Below are 21043 nucleotides of genomic sequence, written 5' to 3'. Positions count from 1 at the left end.
AAAACACACTGACAGTAAAAACACAATTACTTAGGCAAAAATGAAGCATGGTACTGAAAAAAGAAATGTAACCACCAAATAGTAAGGACAAGCCATTAAGTACAAATGAAGCCATCTTAATAAGCTGATATCCTATTAAATAACAAAGGCCAATCTACCACATCAGAAGAAACCAGGTCTCTCAAAATATAAACTACAACCATGATCTATTTTAAAAATTACTCATTTTGAAAATATAAAGAACAACAGTCTAGCATTTATTATTACATCTCCAATTTTTACCTCTGTTTAGATGGTGTGCTAACCAAAGCAGACTCTTCTTTAAAGGAAAGTTTCCAGGATTCATCTGGTTTATAGTCACTTTGGCCCAATTCTTCCATGACCCAGTCACGTAAATCTTCTGGCATGTTACTCCAAGCTCTTTTTGAACTTGGTTCATCAAAATAGATTGACTAGATTTTCAGAAGAGAATATTGAAACATGTTTCACAATGTAAGTTTCCAGAAATAATCCTTACTTTGTTTAATAAATTCCACAATAACTCTAAATACTAGGTAGTCATTGGACCTATTCAACAAACCATCATTTAGTATAATATATGACCTGAGCTCTTGACACAGTAGCTCATCTCAGTTTCCAATTAATAAACCTTTTGTTGCAAGTTTAAATCAGAAATTTATTCAAATGTGCACAGGATATATATTTTACAAACTTCCCTATTAAGATACCTGAATCTCTTACAACTGTCATGACTGTACTGTAATATCAATAAACTGAGGCATATTCAAAAACATGCAGCTCTGTCTGCTTTGATATTGCAGAAGTAAAATCTTTGGCTCATATCTTCTCATACTATGTTTTCTACAAAAGTGCCCAAGACATTACTAATGTCCCGGAATTCAAACTTTCCCTGATGAATCCTATGAATTCTGTGTTCAACATCTCTCATCAGATCAAGATTTAAGAAAAACTGCAGATGTTATTAAAATTATTGAAATAACCTCCAGAATATGACAGCAATTAATAGCCATGTAACCTCTTTATACTTCAGATCTGTTTTACAGTTGTTTGCAACAAGGTCATGCGCAGCATCCTTGCTATCTTTCCTTGCCCTCAATTTTCTTTATGCGTCTTATCATGTTTAACAGTTCTAAATCATATTTTAGTTCTTAATGTTAATACTATTTTGTTCTAAATTAGTGGTAATATCATCCTGTGATGTATTATTCAACTAAGCATCTAGACTCTAGAGTAAACCCAGGCATTGGTTTGGGACATTATTATGGGAGCTCTGACATAGTTTCGCATTTTTATTGTGCCTCAAAGCAGTTTTAATTTATTTCTTTTAGCCTAATTCTCAAGGTGAAGGGATTGCTCATTAACCCCAGTTTCTGAATAACAGGGCAGCCATACAAATTGGATTAATAAATAAAACAAACCCTAATCATTTCTCTCTTCCCATAAATAGAAATATGAAACATACCGATTTTAAACTGTCGCAAAGAATTATATATTTACCATGTATGATGGAAGTGTTTTCAATATGCCTGATTCAGGTTTTTGTGTAAACGGTCCTTCCAGCACTCCTCGCTTTAGCATATGAAGAAGCAGTTTTGCATATAAGTTTCTATTCTTTCTACCAACAATTCCTGTACCAGCACCTGAAGGCTCACAAAGTTTTTTAATCCAAACAGCACATCTGTAACGTTCTGAAGAAGACAAAAGATAAAAATTACGAAACAAGCCTACTGCTTAAAATATTATGCAGAATATTATCCTTAAGTGCCTAATAACACAAAAATCATTAAGCTGCTGAGAGCCTGAATACATTTACTTCTAAATAAGGACTCTTTTTAAAAAAAAAATCAAAGAAAATAGTTATGTGCTAAACATTTTTAAATCAATTGGCAAAACAGGCAAAGGGAAATCTTCAAATTTGTAAAACATAATGCCTAAATCTCCTGACTCTAGAGCAGACCTGCAACTTGCAATCCACCTTGTGGATTGTGCCGCCCACTGGCATTTTTGAAAATTTCAGTACATTCATCAAAGCTGCCATCCCAAAAGACATGCTGCCAAGTGCCTCCAATGACTCACTGCTGCCACTCTGCTAACCGGCAAACAGTCAATCAGGACACCAGATATTCCTTTGCAGCCCACGATTATTTTTAATTTATCAATGTGGTTCCTTCTAGTTCCGCAGACCTAAAATAATATCACTGAAATCCCTCCTACAATACAGATTACAGGTAATCCTCGACTTACGACAATTGAGCGCAACATTTATGTTGCTAAGCAAGACGTTTGTTAAGTGAGTTTTGCTCATTTTATGATCTTTCTTGCCACAGCTGTTAAATGAATCACCGTACTTGTTAAGTTACTAACACTTAACAGTTGTTAAGTGAATCTGGCTTCCCCATTGACTTTGCTTGCCAGAAAGTCATAAAAGCTGATCACATGATCCCGGGATACTGCAACGGTCATAAATATGAACCAATTGCCAAGCAGCCCAATTTTGATCACGTGACCATGGGGATGCTACAACAGTCGTGTGAAAAACAGATCATAAGTCACTTCTTTCAGTGCTGTTATAACAAACTGATGTAAGTCAAGGACTACCTGTAATTTAGAGGTTATATTTTTAAATAACTATAAACTTTATATTGATACATGATATATTCCTATTGTTATTTTATACAGGTGGATAAACTACTAATAAAGTTTCCGTGGCAGGATAATGGTTTTTTTTTAATTTTCTTCAATTAAATTCAGGTTTTCTGATCAGGATGGCATCTTTAACTTACAAAATTTTTAGTTCTATCATTGGGTTTTTATTTTGATGTATCTATTCATGTGAAAAGAAAATAATTCTTTCTGGGCTTGTTTAGATGGCTAAAGTGTGATTCCTTTGAAAATTAGACAAATTCTTATATCACTTCAGTAAGCAATGAATGACTCTTTCAACATTCAAAGGAATTAGGCACAGGGAAGCAAATACATTTTGACCCCCACGAATTCATGTGAGAAATTCACATTATAGACTAATACTAATATGAAATTGTGAGGAGGGAAAATGTTTTATTGGAAACCCTGCACTAATCAAGAAATTAACATCTCAAATCAATTATAAACAATATCTATTAGAAGGAGGTTTTTTTAACACTAGTAAGAAAAAAAAGCAAATCTATTTCAAGGAGTCAAGTGTGTAAGAGAGAGACAAGAGAGAGACAGAGACAGAGACAGAGAGAGACAGAGAAAGAGGAGAGAGAAACACAACCTTGGAGAACGGTATGGTAATTAAAGATGGGTGATGCTGAACTAGGCTCAAAAAGTATGGAATCTAAGTAGCATTATGGGAATAACGCCACATTTTAAATCACTTTGGATCTTTAATAATCATTTGCTGCCTTTTAATGTTCATTTTACAGTGTTTCCCCAAAAATAAAACCAAAAGAGACAACAAGTCTTATTTTTAGGGAATGTCTTACCCGCTTACCTTAGGACCGCCACAGCCAGGCCTCCAGTCCCCAAGACCTGTCGCACCGCTGCTCGAATTCTTCTGTGGCCGCGTGGTGCCTGGCACCGGTGCTGCTTGCGGCCAGACGCTACATGGTGCGTGAAGCCAGTGCCGCCACTTGTGGCAGAAGGCCGTGTGGTGCATGGTGCCGGTGCCATTGCTTGTGGCAGGAGGCCATGTGGCACATCACATCGGTGCCACCGCTCCCGTGCGGCATGGTGCAATGCGCCACGCAGCCTCCTGCCATGAGCAGCAGCCCCGGCATGATGCTCCATGTGGCATCTGGCCGCAAGTGGCTGCAAAAGAACTCAGGCAGTAGCACGACAGGTGTCAGGGGATGGGTGGCCTGGCTGCGGCGGTCCTAAGGTAAGCAAGCGCAGGGCACATGGTGCAGCTCCACCCCCCAAACCAGCTTGATTTTTATGCGTGCACATCGCCCCACCTCGTACAACCAGGGCTTATTTTGGGGGTAGGACTTATATTAGGGGCACACATAAAAATCAAGCTAGGTCTTATTTTTAGGGTAGGTCTTATTTTCCAGGAAGCACGGTATGTTCAATATTTTTGGCATGTATCCCAATGATTGCAGGGCATCCGAGGAAAGAGTCAATTTATTTCTAATGCCTGTTTTCCACAAAGAACGGAAGTTATCTCTTGCTATCAGAGCAACTAAGGTGGCTAAATTAAATACTAATTTCAGCCAGTACCTAAAAGTAACAATATAGATCTAACCTCCATTCTTCCAATTCCATTCTTAAAGCTACAGTAGGAATGCATTGGGGGACATGCAAGATTGCTCTCAAGAATGTTGATTGCTGAAATAGTTGCATATTTGTACATTGTATCATAATTGCTTCATTACTTTCCCTCAAATAGCAAAAGCATGGCAGGGATGCAATATCCTCCACTGGTGCAGAGAAAAGTCAAAACAGCTATAGTTACTTGTCACCTGTGATATTTAGATACAATCTAAATGAGCATTCTCTATCCAAGTGTGCAGTGTTCACATCCTATGCAGGCAAAGGTATTTTAGATTCAGAGTGGACACTTTCTTAATAGCCGATGAATGCTTTTTAAAGCACCTTTTCCTGGGCTCACATGCTAACCTCAGGGGCTCAGAAAAATATACATTTGAGTTAAGAATGTTAAGGGTCAGGCACAGAGCAGCAAAAGCAGCACATGGTCAAATTCTGCTACTGCCTCCTTAATGACTTAACTCAAACACATATTTTTCCAGAGCTGTGCAACTACCATGTGAGCTACAGAACAGTCGTGGTGCTTTTAAGGAACAGCCAACAAGTACAGAGAAGAGACTCCTTTGGATCTAAACATTGTATATCTCTAGTTTTTGTTACTGGCCTCTTCAAATAACAATCAGCTTCTTTTTGCTACATTTAACTACTGCATCCTTTCCCTCTGAAGATTCTGAGAATTTAACAGTTTTTCCAAACAAAAAGTTGTTATCTTTGTGTATCATTCTTTCAAGTTGAACTAAATAATAATTCCTTTTATTTACCGCAGATTTGCCAATGATTGCTCTCTATCCAACTGCTCTCATCACTGCATCGAGCTCCCTAATTTTTATTCTTTCATTCTTATCTTTTATCTCATAAAATAAATTAAAAATAAAAATAAATTTAACTTAGGCATGTTGGTGTTCTCCAAACTGTCTACCACATTATTTATATAATCATATTTAAAAACCACCCATCTCCTCATAGACCAACTCTGGGCAGTGTACAAACAGTCAAAATAATAATTTATATATACAAACTATATATAATAAAAACAATTAAACATAGGAATAGTTAAAATTCAAGATTATAAAGGTGGAGGAGGGGCTTCTGAGTATTAGCTAGCTCTCTGTGGGCCCCAAGCAAGTTAACAGAGCAAGGTCTTCAAGCATTTACAAAATATCAGGAGGGTTGGGCCTGCCTCATCTCTGGGGGGAGAAGGTTCCAAAGGGCAGGGGCCAATGGCAGAGGAAGCTCTTTTCCTGGGCCCTGCCAATTGCAATTCTTTAACTGACCGGGTCTGCAGATACTTTCCCTGCCTGACTGGGTGGGATGGACCAATATAATGGGATGAAGACAGTTCCATAGGGAATCTGGTCCCATGCCATGTAGGGCTTTAAAAATCATAAACACATCTTAAATTGGATCCAGACACAAACCAGTCTCTAGTGCAGCTTGTGCAGCAGAGGTGTTACATGGACTATTCTTGGGGCACCCACAACAACTCACACAGCCTCATTCTGTACTAGCTGAAGTTTATGGATACTTTTCAAGGGTAACCCCATCTAGAGCACATTGCATTAGTCCAGATAGGAGATGACCAGAGTGTGAGTGACTGAGCAAAGAGCCTCCCTACCCAAGAATGGGTGTAATTGGCACACAACATGAAGTTGAGCAAAGGCTCTCCTAGCCACGACTGTTACCTGCTCTTCGAGCAAGAGCCTTGAGTCCAGGAGGGCCCCTAGATTACGCACCTGTCTGAGGTAATGAAAAACCATCCAAGACCAAAGATGATAAACAGAGCGCTCCTCACCCACCCACAACCACTCCACTTTACCAAAGTTCAGCTGAAGCATGTTGTTCCCTATCCAGATCCCCATAACTCAGGCACTGCAAAAGAACATCCATCTCACTCACTTCACCCAGGATGGAGGTATATATCAGCATTCTGATGACACTTCATCCAATGGTGATAGATGATCTCATTCAACAGTTACATATCAAAAAGGAGGAGAGCGAGCACTGAGTCCTGCGCACCTACAAAGTAGGGGCTGTGGAACTGCACCTCTCATCTCCTATCAAAACAAATTGGGACTGGTCTTGGAGAAAGGTAGTAGACCAGCAAAAGTCTGTGCCACCCACCCCCACTTCCCTAAGTTGGCCCAAAAGAATACTGTGGTCGACAGTAATGAAAAAGCCACAGAGAGGTCAAGAGGAGCAAGGATGGATGTACCATCCCGCTCCTGCCAGATCTAACAGTGCAACCAATGCCAAGTCTGTACTATATCCAGGTCTGATTGCTGACCGAAAAGGAGTACAGATAATCCATTTTAATCAGAATTTTCTGGAGTTGCAATGCCACCATCTTTTGACCACCTTCCTTGCTCTATCACTTTTTATAACTGCACTGTATTTGAGATACCATATAAAACAAAGTATTTTGTTTGAACAAAGTATTTTTTTTAAAAAAAGGCTCCTTTATAAACTCTGTTTACAGTTTTCTTAAATAACGGTAAAGCAGTTCGTTTTTCATAAAGAGTATTGTAATCAAATTTGGAGTTAATTTCTTGAAGTCCTTATCTCTCAACTTATAACTCTTCAAATGTCCACGGAAAAGCTAATAAATGATAAACTCCTTATAGAAAGCAAAAGGCTTTCAACTGAACCTGAAACCGCAACATTTGCATGTTAACATAGAGTACTTATATCTCTCACTCCATGTAAAAACTGCAGAGTTTTTATTTCTCTCTGCGGCTTTTTTTCATCTCTAATTTTCTCAGCCTGCTTTGTTCCTTTAAATCTGTAAACCTGGTTGATTTAAAGTAATATTATTTTTGTGCTTTCTTCCTAAATATCCCTTTTTGTCAGTAACTGAGCCATATGTTCCATGTTGGAGTTTCTACACTTCATATTCTATCATTAGTGCCACTTTGTTCATTGCCTAGAATCTGGCAATCATTTTGACTGGTATCATTTTATACTAATTTATTTTTTCTGTATAATACTATTTTCCTCTATGTTTCTATTTTTTTTGCCCATTGCAAAATATATATTTCCTCAGACTTCTTTAGACCTGTAGTTCTTGCTCCCTCAGACTCTTCAGTCAGTATACTCTTTTTTAAAAACAAACAAACACCCTGTTATTATTTCACATTACCATCATATGCAGCAACCAGTTTACTTGGTTAGAAGTGGCATAATTTCTTCTATATTTATTTTGAGACTAGACAAATACATTCTAAAATCTCACTGGCACTATCCCAAATTGACAAACTAAATTACCGCTACTGAAATTAAAATTAAGTTGAAGTTATCTTTCTCATAATTTCTAACTTGGCAGTGGAGTTATTCTATTCTGTCTCCCATTTACTCAGTACCAGCCAATTATGGACAATGAAAAAATTATTGGACAATAACATTATACGAAAATATAGTGAAAGATGAAGGTTGTTTTTCTTTACCAAACTTTTTCCTCTACATTTTTTTATTTAAATATCGCAGGCAATCTCTTAGTAGAATTTGAATACTTTACAGTATTGTACTATTAGAACAGTTCAGTTACATCAGGTTCTTGCTAAAGCAAAGGGTATCATGGCAATTAACTTGGTTCCTCTCTCATTCCAGGAGATACGATTAGTACTGTCTTTAGTACTGTCTCTACAAACCTTTTTTTTTTTACTACAATGGCAGAAAATCTCTATCTGCTTTGAACAGTTTTCAGAGATACCTACTGTATGTGGACATCCCAAGATTAAAAGGAATATATGTGTGTGTGTACACACGCATATACTCATACACTTCTTTCACCTTCACTAAAACACTAGACCTCTCACCATACCTGGAGCCTACATCACATCATCAAAGAAAATATTTTCTAAATTATCAACTAAAAACTGAATTCTATGTATCTCAAAAACACTTTATTCTATTTTTGTGTTTTGCACTGAAAATAATAAGGAAAAATTGTATATCTGCTAGCATGTAAGCTTCTTCCAAATCATGTATTCCAGTAATTTTAAAAGTTAAATATTATTACTTACTTTACTTAGTTATGCTTTTATATAATGGAAAATGTGAAATGCATCAATTGTCTAATTATTTACCTGATTTATGAGGTAGTTTTAAAACATAAGATTTCATATCCACAACATAATGGTCAAATTCTGAATCCAATTTCTCCCATGCTTCTTCTTCACTGCTCATTGTGCTCAGTCAATAAACTATGCAGATGTGTTATCCAAGAACACTGAAAAAAATGTTCAGAAAGACAGGACTATATTATATCAAATATATAGAATGCTATCACTGTATTCATAACTTTAAAAGGCCATCAAACATCACACAAAATATTTCCCCTCAGGAAATAAATGTTTTTTGTCCTCCTCCCTTTATACCTTTCAGAATAGGGAGAGAGAAAAGGAGGGATACAGAAAATACAATGAATCCACCAGTAATATACCTACCCTTAGTTGGTCAGCAGATACTAAGTATGGCTGACAGTACAAACACCATAAATGTTTAATCCAGAATTACTTTATATTTTCAATAGAGCAAAACTCATAATATAGCATTCACAAATTAAAAGATAATTCATCTCTCCTAAAAGGAAGCACTCAAAATTTATTCCATCTTGACTAAGCAAGACAGTTAAGTGAATTTTGCCCCATTTTACGACCTTTCTTGCCACAGTTGTTAAGTGAATCACTGCAATCGTTCAATTAGTAACAAGGTTGTTAAGTAACTGACTTCCCCGTTGGTTTTGCTTGTCAGACTCTAGGACATGTAACCATCATAAATACATGCCAGTTGCCAAGCGTCTGAATTTTGATCATGTAATCACAAGGATTCTGCAACTGTTATAAATGTGAAAAATGGACATCAGTCATTTTTTTCACTTTCTTTGAATAGTCATTAAATGAATGGTTGTAAGTTGAGGACTACTTGTATTAAATGCAGGACATTAATTCACACTGTTACACTTAGGATATTTTTGTGATGGTCTTCAAGTCCCCCACAGAACAGAACCTGAAAACGATTACAAAAATACCTAGATGTAACAAAAAGAAGTACTCACAAACTCATGGAAATTTTCTCTTTGGACCATTCCAGAGAATTTGCTTTCAGCAGTCCAATCAAAATATCACAAGTCTGTGTTACCTACAACACTTTCAAACACATTTCAATAGTACGTCAATGCTATTTTAATTATCAAATCATCACAAAAACCAGGCAAATAAATAATTACCAGTCATTCCCAATCTGTAGTGAATCGAGCATAGAAAATGTGATCACAACCCCCAAAATTACTAATGCAATCTTAAATACAGTTAATCCTAATTCATAAGGAGCTTTTTTTTCTCAGTATAAATATGTATAAGAGTTGTTTAGAATTTTCCAATCAGAGGGGGAGAAGCCACTGTTCCCAGCAAAAACGCTACAGCTAACCAATAAGTGATCGTCTTAGTTCTATGAAAATGCAGGTAGGATAACTCTTTTAGTTCTGAATTATTTCACGCTCACTCAAAAGTTTGTACCTCTAGCTGGGTTTGTACTATAGCAGTGGTGGCGAACCTATGGCACGGGTGCGAGAGGCGGCACTCAAAGCCCTCTCTGTGGGCACGCACGGCATCGCCCCAGTCCTATGCCTTCAGCTGGGTTTTATAAAACCTTTTCACTTTAGGCCTCCGCCGCCATGTGCAAAAAAAAAGGTTCAATCAATCAGTCAATTTCAACTTCTCACGGGAAAAAAAAGACCTTGCAAAGTTGGAATTGATTGATTGAACTTTTTAGGCCCACCCAGTCTGCCGTTACCACCGCAGTCACGCCCACCCAATGGGCAACACCCACCCGGCACCCCGACGATGCATAAGTGGGTTTTGGGTTGCAGTATGGGCACTCGGTCTCTAAAAGGTTCGCCATCACTGTACTACAGTCTCCCCCATGACTCAGTAAATCAGGATGTGTGCATGTGTGTGTGTGTGTTCACAACCCACTGAACCACATCCAATTACAGTCCACACAGGCTGAAATGTGCTCGGCTAATTTGTGGTTCAGTACGTCAAATCACTCAGAGCCACTAAGTTCGCGGGATAGCAACAACCGAACCTCAGTCACGGGCGCATTTGCTCACATGGGCTCCCTGCAATCTTTGGCTCTTCACCCCACCTTCCTGACAATATAGCCCCGTTTACCTGACGCAGTCCACGATGTCGGAGGCTTTTGGGCACCAGCTCCCCACGGAGGGAAGGAATTAGCCCAAACCCTTCACCCAAGGATGAAATTGCCAAGAGGTCTAAAGGAGTGGGACGGAAGAGGGGAACCGAACTGTCTCGGAGCCTCCCAAACCCTCGCCACCGACCCGGCTACGCCTCCTCCTCCTCCTCCTCCCGCTGCGAGGGGGATACATGAGACTGGGAAAAGCCCCGCGCCTCCAAAGGCTGCGCTTCAGGCCTGAAGAGGAAAGCCAGGAGGGACGCAACCGCTGCTAGGAGCCCATCCAAACGCAGCCAACGGCTCGCGCCCAACTCTCTCTCTCTCTCTCTCAGCGAGGAAGTGGCGAGCAGACCCAAATGATTTCCGCTTCCGGTGAAAAGCTTGGCGGGCGGTTGCCACGCAACGCGGAGTTTGCGAGTCTTCCGGGAACGTTAGAATTCGGTGTCGGAGGGGCGGGCTTCCAGGTCAAAAAAGCTGGTGGGGTTATTTTTACTGGAGGGGGGAAATGAAGAAAGCAAAGCGGAGGAAAGCTGCTGCCTTCTGGAAATAAAGACAAAAGCTCGGGTTTGGCCTCACCCCCCTTAGTGAAGATGAGCCTCTAGGGCAGTGTTTCTCAACCTTGACAATTTTAAGGCATGTGGACTTCAACTCCCAGAATTCCACAGCCAGCATTGCTGGCTGTGGAATTCTGGGAGTTGAAGTCCACATGCCTTAAAATTGTCAGGGTTGAGAAACACTGCTCTAGGGCTTTGCAGGTAAGTACAAGTAGTCCTCGACTTACGACCACAGCTGAGCCCAAAATTTATGTTGCTGAGAAATTTGTTCAGTGAGTTTTGCCCCATTTTACGATTTTTCTGCCACGTTTCGTAGGTGAATCCCTGCAGTTGTTAAATCAGTAACAGGGTTGTTAAGTGAATCTGGCTTCCCCGTTGACTTTGCTTGTCAGAAGGTCGCAAAAGAGGGTCACGTGACCACAGAACGCGGCAATGGTCATAAATATGAGCCAGTTGCCAAGCATTCTAATTGTGATCATGTGATCCTGGGGATGCTGGGATGGTCATAAGTGTGAAAAATGGTCATACATCACTTTTATCATTGCCATTGTAACTTCAAACAATCATTAAATGAACTGTTGTAAGTCGAGGACTATCTGTATAATTTTTTAGAAGGTGGTGGGTTCTGGTTTTAGTGTCCTTCAGGAATGTCGGGAATGGTGAAAGGACTGATGGCTTCAACCATGTTTTTGCACCAGTATGGCTGCACCCTTTTCGGATGTGGATGCAGCTTCAGGGAAACTGAAGATCTTCTGTCTTGGTTTACTGCATTAAAAGTAAAGAAACAGCCTTAAAAGAGAGGGACAAAAGCTTCATTGCCGGAGCCAAAGGAAGCGTTGCAGCAACAACATTAATTAATGGACTTAATCCATTCCCTACAATAAATTACAGGTGGAAATAAGCTTTTTAGTGAACTCTTCTGCTCACCTCAGAAGCTATTGCCTGTATTGGCTCTAATCTACTTCTTTTACTTTAACTGGATTTTGTGTCTTCTGTGCTCCTTTGCATTACAATGATTTGTCCTTCACCGGGGGTTGTTTTTTGGGGGGGGAGAGATTGAAGGACATAAAATATTGAATAAAATGGGTTTAAAATGGAGGAAAAGGTAAAATACTTGGGTATCACCAATGAATACAAATTGTGTGTTATTTCAAAACTATTATGTTAAACAAGGACCAGAGTTAAACAAGATGTATTAAGGTGGGAGAAAATGGAGCTGTCATTGCTATGTATGTATGCATGTATTTATATCCTGCCTTTATTATTTTGATAAATAATGTGGGGCTGACATTCCTAATATTCCCTTCTCCTATTTTCCCCACAACAACAACAACCCTGTGAGGTGGGTTGGACTGAGAGTCACTAGACCAAAGTCACCCTGCTGCCTTTCATGTGGGGGGAGGACTAGAACTCAGTCTGCTGGTTTCTAGGCCAATACCTTATATATTATTCCTAAATCCTAGTTACTAAGGCTGCCTATGGTTTTGCTTTCATTTACTATATTGTTACTGTAGTATCTTCCTGCCTTCTAGTTTCTACCTCATTTTATCTGATTTGTTCAGAGTTTTAGAACCAGCATTTTGAGGTCTTGAAACAACTATCCGGGTCCTGGACTTCCTTGAACTGTTTGTGGTCCCTGCAATGTCCTCTGCTGATCCTGCACTTCTTATTACACCCGCTGTTTCTTTGGGACATCTCAGTTGCTGTCTTTTTCCTTGTTTTCCACAGCACTGCATTATTGAACAAACCTGTCCATTGGAAGCTTGGACTTGAGGAAGGAAAAATAAAAGGGTCGTCTGCTTGATTATGTTTCACCTTTGTGTAAACATTTAAAACTGTTGCTACCTTTTAAAGAGAAAGTTAAAGACATTGTTCCATATGTATGGCTGGCCTGGTTCAATCACTATTTAACTAGAGGTGTATACTTGGAATCAACAAAGTGAGCTAGATACTGTACTTTGAGGATACAGGTTAATATAGGAAAATTCAAGTGGTAGCATCAGAAATAGACTTCTCACTACATTGCTGAATATGTGGTTTAGACATCCAGCTATGTGTAGGTTATTCAATAAGCCATAATTAAGGAAACCATGGGTCAGGTGATGTATAACCTCAACCTTATGTCTTCCCCGATGTTATTTATAAATGTTAACATCACTTTCTAGCTAATATTACTATACTACTATCTTTCTTTGAGCTATATGTTAGGGAATATTGGCATGTATTTAATATTTCATAGTATCACATCTTGATTTAAAATTGAGTCTTATTGAATTCATACATCAAGCTACAATGTGGTTTAGATTTGGTTTAATGCAACATGTGAAATCAGCCAATTGACATAATTCTCCTTATTAATGAAGACAACTGACCCTCCTTTGTCAGCTTGTTTGAGTATGAAGTCATTGTTATTTTTGAGGCCTTGGATAGCATCTCTCACCTTCAGATGGCAAACCAAAGTGGATGTTTGGGCTTTGGTACTGTGTTTCCCCGAAAGTAAGACCTACCCTGAAAATAAGACCTAGCTTGATTTTTGGGGTGGACCTAATGTAAGCCCTACCCCCCAAAATAAGCCCTAGTTTTGGGGTGAGGTGCACACCTAAAAATCAAGCTAGGATGGGGGTGGTGGAGCTGCCCCACTTGGCCCACACCTACTTACGGTTGCAGCCAGGCCTCCCATAAATTGACACCTGCCTCACCAGCCACTTCTGCGGCACACACACACACACCCAGCCTGCATTTTGCCATCAGAGGCCTTCAGGAAATGCCTCTGCAGCTGAGAAGGGAGCTCCAGATTCCCCCCGGGCTGCATTTTGCCATCAGAGGCCTTCCAGAAAGGCCTCTGCAGCCAAGAACCAAGCTTTAGATTCAATCCGTTAGCTCAGTGCTTGGCTGTAGAGGCCTTTCCGGAAGGCCTCTGATAGCAAAATGCAGGCTGGGGGTGCCATGCGTGTCAATCCAGAGCTCCATTCTCAGCTGCAGAGGCATTTCCTTCAGACGCAGAAGAAGTGGGCCAGCTGGGTGGGGCTGTCGGTGCCGCTGCCACGAGATGAGACCGTGGAAAAGATACCCCCCAAAAATAAGACCTGGTACTTCTTTTGGAGACAAAAATAAAATAAAAATAAGACCAGGTTTTATTTTCAGAGAAACATGGTATTAGGCATCCTGATACATACCTCGCTCCTCTCCTCCCCCAAGCAGATCCCCTCCCATTGCCCCTGGCTTAGTAATCCACATGAGGCTTTCTACTTTCCATGCAATAAGCCAGTCTCCTGCTGGAGCCCTTTCAGTAGTTTTAATGGTTTAAGAGTGCTCAGTGACACTTTGCATAGTTGCTTAAAAGGCTGGAGCTATGTAGCTGTATTGGTAAGATCTGAGCTAGCTTAGATTTCAACCCTTCTGAGATGATAGACTTCTGATGGCCTAGAGTCTAGACCTTTCTCAGATACTCAGCAAATTCATGGGAATGGAGCTAATGAGGTAGTTCAAGAAAAGAAGTCAGGCAGCTGTCCCCCCAAAACAAGATCTAAGCACTAGAAAAGAACAGAGTTAGAAAAAGACAAAGTATCTTTAAGCTTCAGTCTTAAATACACAGAACGAAACACATATACAAACATGTCGGATTTCTGTCTTAAAAGACAATTCTGCTGAGTCATAAAGACTGCTATGGGGTTCAGAATTTAGAGTGCATGGGATTAAATAGTTTTTAGTGTTATGGCCAAGACAGGCCAAGACAAAGAGATCAGAGGGATGGAAATCTGTGGAGGATTCTTGGCTACTTGGTTGATAAAAAGGGAAGCTTTAAAGAATCCGGTGAAGTACCCAGTTGGTGTTCACACTGCCAGATCTGTATCAGTTGATGAGGTAAATATAAGATACAAATGTCTACAGCAGGGATAGAGAACCTTGGCTCTTTTATGACTTGTGGACTTCAATACCCAGAATTCCTGAAACAGCTGAAGTTGAAGTCCACAAGTCATAAAAGAGCCACGGTTCCCTACCCCTGGTCTAGACAAATAGCATATATGAACCTTTTTTATAATGAAGCAGGCAACCAGAAACTGATTTTCTCTTTATAATTAGCAATTCTAATCTTAAACTTAAGCTGCCAATATGATCCTGGAGAAAATACAGAGTACTTGTTGCAGCCCACAAAAGCTTAAATGACTTAACTCTGGATTATTTTGGGAGATAAAATGACTGAAGAGAATTCCTCTGGGGCAGAGGTCCCCAACCTATGGGCTGCAGCCCACTACAGGGCCATGGGCTCTTGGCCACCGGGCCGCGTGAGTGGGTGTCCAGTGCATTCGCACATGTGCATGTGCTTACCTTGTGCCGGTGCTAGCCGAGCCATGAGCTGCGTGTTGGTGCTAACTGAGCTGTGAGCCTCTTGCCAGAACTAGCTGAGCCCCAAGCCGCACGCCGACGCTAGCTGAACCACGTGCCTCTTGCCGGTGCTAGCTGAGCCACAAGTCTCTCCCCGGCGCTAACCGAGCCGCACACCAATGCTAGCTGAGCCATGCGCCGCACTAGCAGCCCCATTTGTGGAGTGCGCATGCTCACAACCCCATTTGCGTGTATGCGCATGCAGCCACATTTGCATGTGTGCACATATGTACATAAAGGTGCCTGTCCCTCCCTTTCCCACCAGGCTACCAACCCAGAAAGGTTGGCGACCCCTGCTCTGCGGGGGGGGGGGGAAGAACAAACATGTAAGAGTTCGTATTAGAGATTACATCATGTTTCTAAAAGGCAAAAAGCAGTTATTATTTGGCTGTTGTCATATCCACAAATAACTGACAGGCAATTCTGATTATTCTGACTAGGAGGTCCTGTCAAGCTGCCCAAGGCATCGTCTTGCCCTGTTTTGGATTGGAAGTTTTGTATGATTTCTGAGGAGGAATACTTGCAATTCTTAGTCTGACCATTATTAGATTTATATCCTTCCCTGATTAGTTAAGGCCTCCCAGAAAGTAATGTATACCATTAGATGAATCCATGTGGCCATAAATTCATCCTTGAGAAAAGATGTGTATCCTCTCTTCAAGGTCATCACTAGACTAAATGGTTCTGTACAATTTTCTCCAATCTTCCCTATTTTTGGGTAACCTTGTTGAGGAAGAGACAGCATTAAATTCACTTGTTGATAATCTGGTTCTCCTTAGTCTCTCAGTAGCTTTTGATATCATCAATTACCACTAATATGTCTGCTATGTTGGCTGCACAGGTTGCCAGTGAGCTTCTGGTTTCAATCCAAGATATTGGTCATCGCATATAAAAAGCCTTCAAAGCATAGGGCCTGACTATCCAAAGGATTGCCTCTTTCTCATCGTTTCTCCTTGACCCATAAGATCCAACACAGCAGATATGCTTGACCTCTCTTCTAATGACTGAAATTATTTGATGGATCTAGGGAGCAGGACTTCTCTGTCACAGCACTTATCCCTTTGAATAGCCTTCCTCCAGAGGTTTGGACAATATCTGAAAGGCTGATTTTTTTCCCTTTATGGGGCAAGCAGGATGTGTTTTAGTTAGTATATATTTGTTTTTCCCACTATGTTTCTCACTTATTTTATCATTTTTAAGTTTGTATCTGTTTTTAATGTGGGCCAGAGTCAATGTTGAGCTGGACAGCCTTATGCATCTTAATTATAAATAAATACACTTATGTTTAAAAGATACTAGCTCAGTATGATCCTAACTGCTTGTTAAGATCAATACAAGAAAGCAGCTTTTCTTGCAAATCCTAGTTTTGCCTGATTATGAATTGAGGAATTGACCTTGTTAGGTGCTCAAGACCCTGGAACGTCCCACAGGCACACAGAGGTTAACAATGTTGTCAGTTAACCATCTTTGAAGTGTTACTGATTGAAAATATATTTTTATAAAGTGCCTTGAAATTTTCATAATTGGGGTCTATGCATGTTTTACTAAATCAAAGCTAGAAAAGTGTCGGGGTATTTTATGCATCATAGAACAAAACAATCTAGTAGTTTTAGACTAATTTACAAAGCAAAATATTAAAATAATAAGAATCCCGTCAAAGTAAACAATAGTGCATTATTGTTTGCCTTATATTTGATAAAAGAGCATTAATTGTACATATGCTGGGTACATGTATTCAGAAAAGTAATGTGATGGACAAAAATATCAGGAGAGTATGCAATTTAAGTGTAAGTATGTCATTGATTGAAAGTATATGTTTGTATTTCAAATAGCTGTAATCTTGAAGAAAATTGAATTCTCCATTTATAAGCACTCCTTTTTTGATACGTCATGCAGGACAGGGAGATATCTTCCGTTAGTTCCTACATGGAGTCATGTTTGCTGGATCTTTTGTCCACAAGGATGCCCACCAGCCAAGTTCTGTATAAAATAAGTTACACATTTATATAGTCAAGATCCTTATTTAGTAAACACACAATCTAGCTCTAGGAAAGCTCCTCTGTTTACATGGTTGCTTCTTCAACATCTGATTTGTGGGGGAGTGGGAGAGCCATCCTGTATTTATGAAATCCATCTAGAAACAGGGTATGATTACTGTAAAAGCTATATTAATTTCTCATATCCTTTTCCCTCCAATGCAGGAAAACTTTATTCTTACTATATTGGTGCAATAGGAAGCAAGTGCACCAGTATTTGGAAATGATGTTCCTATAACATCACAACCACTGTGGAAGGGATGGGAAGCTCCTCACATCCGCAGATTAAGTGGTCAAAACTCAGGCAAAAGTATCTTATATACTCAGTGGCTTCAAAGATGTTTAGGCATAAATCTCATGTAATCTCTATGAGGGAGATGGGCAGTTCCAAAATGGGATGGATGGATGGATGGAATTTGATTTTCATTCTCTATTAGGCATTTTTGCCCCATACCATTCTTGGAACCTCTGGATGTTTCCAGTAATTTTATGTTTCCCACAATGCCAACCAAATTAATGTAGAAAAAGTCATATCATCTGTTCTCGTGTTAATCAAAAAAAGAACATATTCATACCTTCAAAACAGTCAGGGATTGAAAGTCGGCCATCTATGCATTGAGCTGGTGTTTTATAACTGCACTTCTCTGTTTTTCTTACACAGAAAAACCAGATTGTCTCGGCATGTTGTATACTGTTAAGTTCTTTCACTTCTATTTTCCGTCCATTGAATAACACTGTTGCTCTTGTAAGTGATATTTTACATGGTGCTACGGGAAGACGAAGAAGGAACATAAACAGCATAGTTTGAAAAAAATAATTGGTTAACAATCATATAATGTCTGACTACTTTATTTAACGGGTGATTTTCTAAATTAAGTAAAAGTGGTCAAATGCAGGCTATTCAACTTTATTGTGTGTTTTCCACAGAAACCTCTATTTAAAAACTTCCTTTATATATTTTCTGCCTCACCCAAAAGACTTTACCCTTTTTTTTAATATCGTGTGTGTTCCAAAGCAGCTAGTCATATAAGTATACCTTTACATGTTGTACCTGAAAGATTCATACTTTAAAATGACTGAGACAAATGGGGGAGGGGACTCAGTTGCTATACTTAAAGGAGATGGGAACACATTTCTCACAGCTATCTTGGCTACATTTGAAGACTATTTAGAAGCTCCAGCTTATGCAGAAAGTAGCAGCCTAGGTGCCAATAGGTAAGGGTCATCACACCCAAATTAAACAAATAGTGTAAACACTGCAGTTCAAAGGTTGGTTTTGATTGTTATTATTTTAAGTTCTAAGTGGTTTTGACTCTGAGGTACTTCCAAGATCACCTTCTCCAGGTAAAACTAATCCATCTGGTACAGTTGCCCTGGATGAGAATAGTGATGGGTTCCACTCCAATGAAGTGAGACTGGTGGGGGAACCCAGGGTTGGCAATATCTCAGTTGGGGTCCTCATCCTATGAACTAGCATTTTTCTCGAGGTAGCCAGTGATAACTTAAGCATCATTTTGAAAGAGTGTAAAAATGGAGTGATTTTCCACAACCTTTGAAAGCCAACATTGCCTTAATCTGTGCGGTTTGATTATTATAATGTTCACTGTAGGTGACTTGATTTTTTTTTTTGTATTGTGCTTTCATTCATTCTTGCATTTATTCATTCATTCATTCAATTTCTATAGCTGCCCAACTCTACTGACACTGGGCGGTTTACAATTCTAAAATTATAAAACAAAACAAAAAGACATCCACAAAGTAAATTATTAGAAACAGCAGCCCTGATGATTAATCAGCTAATAGTAAAGCCATGTAACGGGGCCTTACACACATCCCCTGCTCCAGGCCCAGACATATAGCCAAGCTTTAAAAGCTTTGTGAAAAGCCCACTAGGTTGGGGCCATTCTGTTCTCTGAGGGGAGAATATTCCATAAGGCAAGGGCTACAGTGGGAAAAGGCCCTCTTCTAGTTCCTGCCACTCTGAACTCTTCGGCTGATGGGATTTGCAGTATATCCAATCTGTTGGCTCAGGCTGGATGGGTAGAAATATTTGGAAAAAAAATGCCCCTCCCCTTCTCAGGCGCCTATAGATTCTGTTTCGTGTTTTTATATTTGCAAGCCATCAGGGATCTGTGGATTCTGATGGAAAATAAATAGTAAATAACTAAACATGTTTTTATACTGTCAGAAAAAAACTTAATTTTTTAAGCTTCCTATAGCTTTAAATCCACTATTACATATTCTGCACTCAATAATAAAATGGAACAAGTTTGACTTTCTTCTGTGTGGCATCCTTTCAGAAGCCTTAGTCTTCTCAAGGCTGAACATGCCCAGTTCTTTCATTCTCTCCTTGCCCAATTTAATTTCTAGTCCTTTGATGTCACCCCTTTACTTCTTCGAACTTGTCCTGTATCTATCCTAAAAGTGATGCTCAGAAACGGTACTTAAGTCTGACCACAGTAGAATCAAGCCGAATCAAATGACTAAAGTATCTAAAAATTACTTATAATAAATACATTAAAAATTGCTTTTCTAGCCTTATCATTCTGCTAACTCGTATTCAATATACAGTCAATGCTGTTCCAATATCTTTTAAAATAAAAATGATTACCAAGCCAGATACTTCTATCTCTATTTCTATGCATTTGATTTTACTTCCTAAGTGAAGTTTTTTTACTAATCTACTAAATTCAATTATGTAACTTTCACCTCAGTTTTTCTACTTATCAAGATCATGTGAAATTTATTTCTCCTAAGCTATTAGCTATACTTCCCATTTTGTGTCATTTGTAGATTTATTAAACATTCTGTGTCCCTCTTCATCATTTGTGAATTCAGATATTGTTATTGTGAATTCAGATATTATTATTGTTAAATAAACTGGCTTAACCATTATGAACATTCATATACATTGTTAAGATATTTTGAACAAATACAATACATGCTATTTTACCCTTGCAAGTTGGTTTATTTGACCAAGTTCCTGTTTTCTCACACCTTGATTCTGAAGCATCATCCATAATATAAGGTGGATTACAACCATAACTCACAGTATCTTGGTAATAAAAAACATCACGAAGAGCTCGGTTTATGAATCCATGTTCTATTGGTTCTGGAGGAGGACATTCTACAGCTGTTAAGAAAAAAAGAGAAAATGGGAAATCCAGGACTTGTATTTTGGGCTAAATTGTATTTCCTGCTTGTCCCAGTGTAAGGAACATGTACTGTTTTGGACAGCAAGAACAGAAGGTGTCATCCTCAGCCCACTCCTTTCTTGCTGAGAGCAAAGCCTTCACCCAAATTTTTTTGTAGGGTATCCAAAGTGTTCTCTTCCCGCTGATGACCCAAGCAGGGAGTCCAGACAGGGCAGCTGTCCATCACTTTGATCAAAGCAGAGGAGAGAGTTCATTTGGTTTTTGAGTAAATTTGTGATTGTTAATGTAGTATATTTTATTAAAATTAAATAATTTGTAATAATGATGTTTAATATGTCAGTTTAGAAGAGAGCTAAAGGATGTTATAGAATTGTTAACTTAAGGATAATATAATTTAAGACAGAATATAATTATTGTATTGTAAACCCTGTGTGTAGTTCTGGGAAGT

The 21043-nt window shown here is 39.2% G+C and overlaps 2 protein-coding genes across 2 annotated transcripts in view; both read right to left on the bottom strand.

The window, feature by feature from the left end:
- Positions 1-282: 282 nt before the first annotated feature.
- On the bottom strand, positions 283-8563 carry LOC107285836 (centrosomal protein of 112 kDa-like; the record flags this gene model as incomplete). The annotated part of the gene is made up of 3 exons (XM_015814097.1): positions 8355-8563; positions 1519-1709; positions 283-452 (listed from the first exon to the last, which is right to left on the bottom strand). Coding segments are annotated over exons 1-3 (461 nt in total), but the record flags the coding sequence as incomplete, so codon positions are not given.
- Positions 8564-17168: 8605 nt separating this feature from the next.
- APOH (apolipoprotein H) overlaps positions 17169-21043 on the bottom strand; it is a 14598-nt gene continuing 10723 nt past the window's right edge. The window contains exons 7-9 of the mRNA XM_029283749.1: positions 20394-20573; positions 18016-18207; positions 17169-17384 (exon numbers count right to left, since the gene is read on the bottom strand). Coding sequence (XP_029139582.1) covers positions 17320-17384; positions 18016-18207; positions 20394-20573 — 437 coding nt within the window. The 3' untranslated portion in view covers positions 17169-17319. The remainder of the gene's footprint in view (positions 17385-18015; positions 18208-20393; positions 20574-21043) is intronic.

The sequence above is a fragment of the Protobothrops mucrosquamatus genome, unplaced genomic scaffold (genome assembly GCF_001527695.2).
Source record: "Protobothrops mucrosquamatus isolate PMUCROS unplaced genomic scaffold, P.Mucros_1.0 scaffold_80, whole genome shotgun sequence".
Taxonomy (NCBI): domain Eukaryota; kingdom Metazoa; phylum Chordata; class Lepidosauria; order Squamata; family Viperidae; genus Protobothrops; species Protobothrops mucrosquamatus.
The sequence above is the reverse complement of the archived record's forward strand: the minus strand, read 5'-3'. Positions and strand labels throughout refer to the sequence as shown.